At 33.3% G+C, this 11,128-nt stretch overlaps 1 protein-coding gene across 1 annotated transcript in view; it reads left to right on the plus strand.

Annotated features, from left to right (window-relative positions):
• Positions 1 to 10,728, plus strand: part of DHX15 (DEAH-box helicase 15) — a 61,353-nt gene extending 50,625 nt beyond the window's left edge. Inside the window, exons 10-14 of the mRNA XM_004461817.3 lie at positions 12 to 203; positions 3,095 to 3,217; positions 6,650 to 6,840; positions 8,809 to 8,978; positions 10,163 to 10,728. Of these exons, the coding sequence (XP_004461874.1) occupies positions 12 to 203; positions 3,095 to 3,217; positions 6,650 to 6,840; positions 8,809 to 8,978; positions 10,163 to 10,280 (794 nt within the window). The 3' untranslated portion in view covers positions 10,281 to 10,728. The remainder of the gene's footprint in view (positions 1 to 11; positions 204 to 3,094; positions 3,218 to 6,649; positions 6,841 to 8,808; positions 8,979 to 10,162) is intronic.
• The last annotated feature ends 400 nt before the right edge of the window (positions 10,729 to 11,128 follow it).

An 11,128-nucleotide genomic window follows, 5' to 3' on the forward strand; every position in this document is an offset into this window, starting at 1 on the left:
TTACCCCCTAGCTCCTGAAACTCTGATGAGAGCCCTAGAACTTTTGAATTACCTGGCTGCTTTAAATGATGATGGAGATCTGACTGAATTGGGATCCATGATGGCAGAATTTCCACTGGATCCACAGCTGGCTAAAATGGTTATTGCAAGTTGTGACTACAACTGTTCTAATGAGGTCCTATCTATTACTGCTATGTTGTCAGGTAATAGAGGGAAAGGAACTAAAAAAAGCCCAACTCTTCAAAGTTTGGGTGAACTTCACTTTTGTTGGTTTTTGTTTCTTTTAATATTTAGTATGATAGTGGCTTTTATAGATGACTTCAAAGAACTCATTTTGTTTCTTAAATATCTTGTAACTAGCTCCATGACATACTATTCAGAAAAGTAAAATAAGATCTTAAAAGCAAAAAGCCATAGTAAAAACACTGACTCCTTTGAATACAAAAAAATTTTAGTAAGAAAAAGAATAAGATTAAACCCAATTTTAATTTTATTCTTTGGTACGTTCATCAGTGATCTCATTTTGATTTATTTCTGAAAATACAAAAAGAACTTTGTTCTTGGACTTGGCATTTTTAAGTGAGCCTGTGACACAGACCCAAGCTATACGTTTAAAGTTAGCTTTTCTATACGTATGAATATGTATTGCAGTGGTGGTAACATAAAAAAGTAGTAGTGATGTATAATTTTAGATGCAAAATTTAATCCAACAATGGTATTCTTTTACAATGGCAGAAAACACTTGATAAAAGAAATTTACCTAATAGAATAAATCGGTGATTTTGAAAATGGGAACATTAAACCAAAGAAATAATACTGTTTTTAAGTAGTAATAAAACAATCCATAATTAAATAATAATTTGGAAATTAGATTTTCCAAAAAAGAGAAGAAATGTTGTTAACAAGCAAATTGAATGCTCATCTTCATAGCTAAAAATAAGAAAACTGAGTTTTTTTCTTCCTTCAAGAGTACTCTTACCATACTAGTTTTAGTACTGGGGAGAACTGGCTTCCAATCACAGAATGGATTAACACTCTTGATTGATGCTTCAAATAATTCAAATATCTTCTATGGAATTAAAGGATAAATTGGGGGAAAATCCTAAATATAAAAATTATAGCTTAGTTTAGATGCCTGGTATATTTTAATGGTATGGTTTTTTTTTTATTTAAGAACTAGCTAAAATGATTTTTTTTTTTGCAGAGTTATGATTGATCAGACTCAGAGCAGATGGGCAGGGCAGTATCGAATTATTTTAATTAAATTGTAGTCTCATGTGCGGAGGTGGTGGTAGGTTGTTGTCTGCCTTTCTTATATGTTGTTAGATTATCCGAGTTGTTTTTAGAGAAGGTGTGGGGCAAAGTTTAACAGATTGTGTATTTAACTGCCCAGCCTCCAAATTCTCTTATTAAGCATACATGTATTTGCCATTGTTTGAGTGTAGAAAATCAGTCCTTGAAAAAATTGGTTATTGTGATGCAGTTGAAATCTTCCAACTACATCTCAGTTTTACTTTTAATAGCAGCTATGCAAAAAATAGGGCTTTTAGTGGTGGTCTATATAATAAGCACATGAAGAAAATGAACATTTATAGGCAGTCATTTTTAAGTAAGCTGTTTGTTGGCAGAAATATTGAAGAGTGAGCAAAAAGTGATATGAGAACTTAGATAGTAGAACAAAAACAGTTGGCTGAGCTTGTGATGCTTTGTTTTTCATTTAAATAGTTTCAGAAATTTTGAAGTCCTGATAACAGTGCATGTCAGGGACCTTAGGGAGTGCTATTTATTCATTCCCGCAGATAGCTCTCGTGGCTAGAGTAGTTTGCTTCAACAAGTTCACAGCTATGAGAAGTTTGTATGCTTTTATGAATTACCTTGCTTTGATTACGTTAAGCAAGACTTAATACTTGTGGTGATTGTGTTTTGTTGTCTCTATTTGGCTACTTTGGCATCTTTTAAAAGGGGAAATGGTATGGGAAAGAGTAATTTGTTATTGTATTTGATCTCATTGTCAATTATTCCCATTTTCTTCAATCTGAACTGATAATTTCTGCTCACTTTTTTTCATTGACATGGTTTTAAGAGCCTTAAAAATGTGTTGAAAAGTCCCAAGCTGTTAAGTATTTTAGTCTCAAATTGCTTTTACGATTATGGAATTGCTAAATTAAATTAAGGAACGTTGTATTGCAAAAAAAATGTAGTGAATACTTTTTGTAACATCTTAAAATATTATGTGGATTAATATTGAGGCTTTAAACAAATACTGTAGTTACATATTTTGATCCTTGAAATAATGATTTTCAGACTGTCAACTTTTTAAATACTGGATTTTATTTTCATATTGAGATTTTGATTGAAATAGTAGTTTTTGTATTTTTTTTTAACTTGGGACTTTATTAATCTTTTAATGAAAATGCTGGAACACTAGGCTGAATATCTTCAGCCTTTTGGAATTTCTTAATTCAAAGGCGGTTTAACCTTCCACCACTACTGCTATCATCAAAACCCAAGATTTCTTGATATTTTTGTGTTCACATATGCTTCTGCTTACCGGTGCTAATAGTGATACCTGCCAGTTGGTAATAGCCATAACACTAGGGAAAAAATTGTAATAGAATTGTGGCAGTAGAATTGTTGTAAGTTTATTTTAGCCTTGCAGTGGGCACATATAGCCTCATAACTCTTTATAGCCATTCAGTGGATTCAGTGGGTAGCCTTTTGAAAAATTGCATTTGACTAAACGGCTATTGACACCATAATTCTGGTTATTGGTAGAGCTATCAGCACTGGTGTTTGAAATAAGTTGAGCTTTCTAGTATCTTGATGGCCTTCAGAATAGCTGTTTTGATGCCTACTTTTAGATCTAGTTAAAATACTCAGGTACTCTGTAGCTTTGAAACCCTCTTGTCTTACAGATGTGGTTAGGTGTTGATGTACCAAATCAAGGTAGTAAACAGTCCAAGATGCAGTTGGAGGCCATCCTGCCCTGCCCTATGCTCTGTGAACTGACCTAGCTAGGCCTTGTTCCTCTGTCTGTGAATGCGTGACTCATCGATATGGGCGTTTGTGTTGGGCCCATACCAACCTTGTTTAGTCCCACAGTGTTTTGTTCGCCCCACGGAGGCCAAGAAAGCTGCAGATGAGGCCAAGATGAGGTTTGCCCACATAGATGGAGATCATCTGACACTGCTGAATGTCTACCACGCTTTTAAACAAAGTAAGTGTAAATTAGATTGAAGGCACTCTTTTGTCTAAATGTCACTTGCATTGTATAAGATGTTTATTCATCTCACTTTCATTTATTATCCGTGACAACTTTACATTAGAAACCCAGAGGTGCTTTCAGAAAACTCCTGACTGGCATTTAAAATAGAAATTGCCAATCTTTTCAGTCATTTACTTTTATAATCAGAGGGGGACAACACTGATTACAGAAAACCTGGAAAATATAGAACGATAAAAAGGAAAGATTTGCATAAAATTCTACCAGTTATATCCAGATGTAGCTATACTTGTATTTTTATTTCCATGTATTTCTTATTTTCTGTGAATAGTTTTGTATCCTTTATAGACTCCTTACTGTTTAATATTTTTACTAGTAAATGGCTCTTGCATGAATAAAACTGGCAAAACGCAAAAGTGGGCAACAAATTTAAACAAGCATTTTTCAGTCAGGCTACAAATGGTCAGTAAACGAGGTGGGGGAGATATTTCAACTCAATTGTTAATCCAAAAAAATGTATATTATTGAGAGGTACCGTTTTCTTACCTGTAATATTGACAAAGGTTAAAGGAAAATATCGGTAGCTATGTAGGAGTGAGTTTATAGGAAAATTTGTATACCTGAGATGGGACTATGAAGAGCAGTAGATTTTTTGTTATTGAGAGCCCTAATTACTTCACACTTTTTGATCCAGAAATAATCTAGGAAGTTACCATTTTAGGATTTGCTGGATGCAGACACATTTGAAGATTTTCATCCCAGAATTTATTTATGATAGCAAAAAACTGGAAACTACCTAGTGCCCACCAGTAGAAAGATGATGGTTCAGTAAGTTTATCCAGCCACATGATGAAATATTGTTCCTGCTTTAAATAATATTTTCAAAGAAAATTTGGTGACATGAAAAATGTTTGCCAATTATTTGAAAACGATGAAACAATGACATTCTTGCCAGATGCTGTTGTTGTAATGCAACATTTATAAAAACGAGATGACAACTTAACAGAGAAAAAAAATACTGAAATAATTGATCTGGAAAGGTTAGAATTCTACATTTTAACCAGGCTAACCTGTTAGATGACACTCAGTAAAAGATTGATAGCCCTATGTGATCTCCCGTAGCCAAAAATGTGGTGTTCTTTTTCTCTAAGTTTGTGTTTTCCAGTACTAAGAAACTAGTTTCATAATATGTAAAGTTGACACTCAAATTTTATGCCTCATGTTTTATTTGTAACTCATTTTTATCTTGTAAAAGTTCTATTTACACTTACAAAATAGCATCTTTTAAACTATCTCTGTAAAATAAATGAATTTATTAATTTGTCTCAGGGTCTAAGAGTGCCACTGTAATAGAATAAGGGCACAGCTATTAAAAGTACTGCACATCTGTTTCTTACATACAAATCTAGTATGAGTTGAATAGTATTACCAGTCCAGGAAAAGTATAGCTCTCTTTTCTGCTTAGGTCTAACAAATATGGTCCATATATGGGAGACTGGGTAAAGTGATTGAGAAACCAAGAGCCAGAAACCAGTACTTGATTCACTTGAGACCATTTATTTTCTCCCTCTTGTGTCCAAGGTTATTGGTAATACATAATATTAAAGAATTTATCCCTGTAGGATGGGTCCCTTCAAGAAATCTTTCTGTATTCCCTTGTGCCAAACATCCTGGGTGATACTTGTGACCAACAGACAGAACTGCTGAGAGTGGGGGAGAGGGCCTTGAGAAGGATTATCTGAAGGAGTGGTTTGGATTTTTACCCTGTTATTCTCATAATACATTTTAATTAATCCTCTTAAAAGTTTAGAAGATTTTATTTTGTCACTTAAGCATTTGCTAAATAAGTAGCATAGCAGTATATTTAGATTTCATAAGTGTGCTTTGAAAGTGAAATTTATGACTTATATTTTAAGAGTTTCAATTTTAAATTTTTAATATTTTAAGTTAGAGGAATTGAAGATTTAAAAGTTTACTAAAAAATGTGTATGTTTTATGTACATATTTAATAGTTGGGAGCTTTCTGTAAGAATATTAGACAATAGATATCTGTATCCTGATTAGGATATGGATAGGACAAGCAGTCAGAGGTTGTTTAATGAGTTAGAGTGATAGCATCCACTCACTAGATTCATGATCTTCTTCTGATAAATGCTTTTTACTGCCAGAGGGATGGTAAACTATTGGCTGGTTTGGGACGACCTTCTGCTCTATACTTTTGTCTTGAATAAGGTCAAAGGAAAGAGAATGACTTGACATTCATTAGAAATGTCCCTTTTAATCAGAGGGTGGTATATTAGGCAAATACCACATATTTCAGATATTAGTTAAGAGTATTTTATTTCAGAGACAATAGGTGATTACATAATGAAGTTAAAAATTCTGGTTGGTTAAATGTCATCCTAGTACCATTTGTGTAAATAACATTTTTTGGGGGGAGGGGGGCTTAAATTATTTTGCAGTGCCCGTGTGTGTGTGTATGTGCATGTGTAATTTCTGTGCTTAAAATCATATTTGGCTTTAGATCTAAGTAGTTTACTTGGTGAGAAATATGTAGCTAGAATTGGTATTTTAATAAAATGTTTCCAGTTCCAGATTTTGTCCTCACCATTTATCAGATTATCTCTCACAACTTCAGAAATACAGTAGAACCATTAGACATTAGTTATTTAACTTGACAAATAATTTATAATTGCCATTTTTTATTCTTTAATGTATGAATTTTAAAAATTGAGAACCTTGGGAAACCTCACCCTAAATTAGAAACTGTAAGTCGACACCCCTTTTATAAAGTCCCCCTTTTAATTTCTCATTTTGGAGTTTTTATTGCCTCCTAGCATATCCCAGAGCTTCGGCATAAGCAGAAATACCTCCTGAGCATACTTGCTCTCTGTTTTTTCTCCTGAAGATACACCTTTCTTTATTTTAAAATGACAATGACTTTGGGTGAACTTTTAGTTCTGCATTAATTAATTAATGCTTGGTTAATTAACGGAGGTGTCAATAAATTACCATATTTCCTTAATTTAAAGATCCACATAAGTTACTGTATTCCACCCACTGTATTTCTGAAATTTGGGTACATTTTAATTGGTAAAATTTATTACTCCTGCTGTTTTTCTGAAAAGTGTTACTGGGTAAAATAACTTCGCTTCACTAAAAATAGTTTCTTCAAAATCACAATGTTTTGGCATTCTATAGCCAAGAACCTTAATGTGTATTTTGACTTTGAACCATACTACAAATTTTTAGGAAAGGTGTGGTAACCCCAATCCTAATAGTTCATTTAAAGAAAATGATTTGAGTAAATCCTCTCTCTGGATTATTTGTGTTGCTCTTCTTTCCTATTTAATTAGATAATATACCTATTTGGATGATTCATTCCCCCCCCCCTCCCTTTTTTTTTTTCTCCCTCCTACTTTGTAGATCATGAGTCGGTTCAGTGGTGTTATGACAACTTCATTAACTACAGGTCCCTGATGTCCGCTGACAATGTACGCCAGCAGCTATCACGAATTATGGACAGATTTAATTTGCCTCGTCGAAGTACTGACTTTACAAGCAGGGACTATTATATTAATATAAGAAAAGCTTTGGTTACTGGATATTTTATGCAGGTATGTGGTTAATTCAGGAATGCATAAGTACATGTTTACATGATATTGCTTTCTTTAACAGTCTTTTGAATCCCTTTAAATAACAAAAACGTTTTTAAGAATGACTGGAAATTATCCTAAATGCTTGTTCTTTAGCTTTTTCAAATGAACTATAAACTAAGAAACTTTGTTTTTAGTGAATAACAGATGAATACAGTAAATGGCAAAGTTAGTACAGTTATGTAGGAATCAGGAGTTTGTATACCAAATGAATTTCATTGCTATTTTTAGTTATGCTGGCACTTATTTTTTGAGTAATGTGAATTTCACCCCTTGATTTTTGAGAAATGTATTAAAAGTGTCTCTGAATCTCTGTCTTAAAGGGAAATATATTATCATAAACAGAGGAAAGGAAGCAGTTGTCTGGATGGATTCGGAAGTACAGTATACTTTCCTCTTTATCTAAAACCCAAGTAGCCCAAAATGTAAATAACTAGACTTAATTGACAGTCCAATAGAGCAATCATTGATATTTGTAAGTAAGACCCTTGGACATTGTAAAAACCAGAATTGTCTTTTCAGTTAAATAACAATGTAAAAGATTTAGTTTAAGTGTACAATATTCGAGGCTATAAGAACCAAAGTAAAACTTGCCAGATAAATATAGTGAACATTTTTTTTTTGAACATTTATTTTTAAGGTGTTTACAATGGAGAGATTGTTATAAAAATTCAAGAAAAATTTGTTGTAATAAGTTGAAAACAGGCCTTTATTTGAGATGGGATTGATTTTAATTGTCCCTTACAACTTCTGCTTATTTGTTTTCTCTTCTTGATATGTCTCCTGAGTAAGGCCAGATGAGCTCAGTAGATAAGGACCCAGAGGGCACTCAGTTTCAAAGTCAAAATCAGAGTAGATATGAGTGGGATGTGGTGGTGTCCATATTTGAAATTTAAATTAAGAAAAATGTGACACCTTTATTCTAAGGTCTTTTTGCTTCATAGAGTTAGATATGAAAATTCTTTTCCCAGACTCCTAATTGTATTCTTAATATTTATTTAATATATACTAAGATTCCAGTTTCTTTTCGGCATATGTTCATAAGTGTGGTAGTAATTGTTCGAAAGATTGGCAAAGTGAAATTAAGCATTATACTCCAAATTTTCGCTTAAGATTAAAATTTCTGTAAGAAGCAGGTCATGCATGCAATAAGATACCTGGCACTTAGTAATTGTTTATATATTTACTGGGTAAAATTGAGTTCATTTGATATTATTCACACATACTCTTTATGGACACAGTTCTAGAATTGGAGAAGGCAGATGGTTATGTGCTTCAGTAGTTATTAATTATTAGGTGATTGCTACCAATCAAGGCATTTGATTGTATGTAGAGAGAAGACAAAAGAAAGTAGCAAATGTACCTTCCCCCCACCATACCCCGTTCTCTGTCATACCATTTTCTTTTCTGGATACCTTACCTTTGGTTTTTAGCTGATTTTAGGTCTATTTTTCTACCTTAAACATAACCTGCTAATGGTTCATCTTCTAAGGCCAGAAGTACCACATAGGAAATACTAGGTTATGTGGGTTCACAAGGTCCCTATTAAATTATTCAAGTCTGCCTGCGGTAGTAGTGCAAAAGCAGCCATAGACAACAAATGGATGTGACTGTGTTCCAGTACAAGCCTTACACTAAATTTGAATTTCATAACATTTTCTCTGTCATAAAATATTATGTTTTTACTTAATTTTTTTCCCCCTTTTAAAATGTATAAATCATTCTTTGCTCGTGGGCCTTACAGATACAGGCAGTAGGTTGGTTTGGCTTGTGTGCCAAAGTTTGCTTATCCCTGCTTTTTGTCAGGTGGTGATAAATAAGTAGAGCCATAGACTGAGATACTGCCTCTTTTTAATGATACAGATAGTGCTTTTTTTTTTTTGGTGACAGGCACTTAAGAAATATTGTATTAATTGATTTTCCTTTCAGGTGGCACATTTAGAACGAACAGGGCATTACTTAACTGTGAAAGACAACCAGGTGGTTCAGTTGCATCCCTCTACTGTTCTTGACCACAAGCCTGAATGGGTGCTTTATAATGAGTTTGTTCTTACAACAAAGAATTACATCCGGACGTGTACAGATATCAAGCCAGAATGGTAAGCACATGTTTTGTGTTTGATTAGTGTTTGGTTAGCATTTTGCTCAGAGTGGAACCCGAATTTGTTGCAGGAGACCTGTCCTTCCATTCACTCATTGGGGGACTTGTTTTTCTTGAAAGGAAATATACATTCCAATGTATAGGTATGGTGCATTGCTCTGATGGTATGATTGACTTTTCACCATGTGTTGGTTGCTGAGAGGGTCGTTGGTATGGGCATGGGCAGGATCTGGAGCAAGAATATAAAGTTATAGTTGATTATCCACAAGTTTCTTTGGAGCCATTGTCTTTTGATGTAACTCAGATCAGTGTTGAGTTACATTGATCTGAATCCAGAAGTCCAGACTTTTTGTATTTTCTTACCTGTCCTGTACACAATTAACTTTTCACTTATTTATCATTTATATGTCTGTGCTTTAGGAACTATCAAAGCATAAAAAATACCAGCTCATAGAAATACAAGTAATCTTATGTGAGCATATTAGTTTTTACAATAACGTAATCAGAGCTGATCATTTTTTTGCCCGAATCTGTTCTATAACATGATGGAAAATGTCAACCAAGAAGAGTGGGACTGAAAGCATGATGTTCTTTATTTAGGGGAGTGCAACTTGCTTTATAAGATTTCTTTCCTATACAGATTTATGACTTTGACCCTTAAATTGTGTAGGACATAATCATTTTACTTAAATGCTTTGTTGAGAAAAAATTTTATGGCTAAATTTTAGAAAAGGTTTTGACCAAGTGTATTTTTTGGGTTATAGGGTTATAGTTATTAAAACATTGAAAATGAGAAGATAGCTGTCATTTGAATACCAAAATGTTTCTTGTATAGAATCTGTATTCTTGCTATAACCTTGGAGAGGCAAGTCAAAATAATCTGCCTAGAGTAAAGAAATAAATGTCCTTATTTTTTAAAAAATATTTAATGTAAAGAGGGGTTTTTAAAAGAGTATTTTGAGTTTTTTAAAGTTTATGAAATGTCCACCCTCACAGAAAATTAGCATACTACCAAAATAACATGTTTCTAAAAGTGGAGTTTATAAGGATTAGGCATTCCTAAGTTTATTATTGATAGGCTTGGCTTTATCAGTATATTAATGCATAATGCCTATCCAGTTGGCTACTTCAGTACTTTAATTAAATGTTAATTTGGTAATTTTCCCCCCCTCTTCTGGACAGGTTGGTGAAAATTGCCCCTCAATATTATGACATGAGCAATTTCCCACAGTGTGAAGCAAAGAGACAGTTGGACCGCATCATTGCCAAACTTCAATCCAAGGAATATTCACAGTACTGAATTCAATGCTTAGAACTGAAGTTATTCAGAGGACAGCTTTAAAAGATGAATGAACTCAAAAGTTCAAGTTGTGCTCTTCACGTTGGTTCAATAATGGCCTTTATTTGAAAGCTTTTTAATTTTTCTTTACAGTAAATATTCCATTCTGATTTCATAAATTAAACATTTATGCCTCCCTTTTGTGTTGACACTGTAGCTCATACTGGAAAAGTCGATCAATGTTTTGCAGTTATTGAAAGTAGTTCTATATATAACAATGTTATAAGCATTTCTTTAGAAATGGTTGAAAATGCTTCTAAAATGTGATTATCGACCATGGTATGCATGATCGTTGTAATTGTTGACATTCCTTTTAGAAGTTGTGAAATGTTACAACTTGTGCTTATGTAGACACAATCTTCTGTCTCAGTACAGAGGCACTGACTTCAATAAAGTCTATTTATACTAATTTCGGCCAAAGCACTTTGGTTTCTTTGTTCTAGTCTTTTTAAGAATGTCTTCTCTTCTTGAATATGGGCCTTTTTCTTTTTACATTATTATTATACTCTGATTTCATATTTAGTGTCTCTCCACAAGGAGCCCACTACTTAGATAAAGTACTCATTAAAGCAGTATTTCTAAGAGCATAGCTTAGCCCTTTGTTAGGTTAACGGGATGTGAGCTAATGTAGTTTCATTTGAAATTCGATCCAAAAAGACAGAATAATGAAAGAAGATACCTTTCTCTTCCTCTTTGTTAAAGTTCATTTTACAAAGTTGATAAATTACCTTATGATCACATTTTGAGAGATCTTTTAATATACCTAGATAAACATTCTGAGCACTCTTATCTTTGAAATAAATGTTGAT

This window comes from Dasypus novemcinctus, chromosome 1 (genome assembly GCF_030445035.2).
Source record: "Dasypus novemcinctus isolate mDasNov1 chromosome 1, mDasNov1.1.hap2, whole genome shotgun sequence".
Lineage (NCBI taxonomy): Eukaryota > Metazoa > Chordata > Mammalia > Cingulata > Dasypodidae > Dasypus > Dasypus novemcinctus.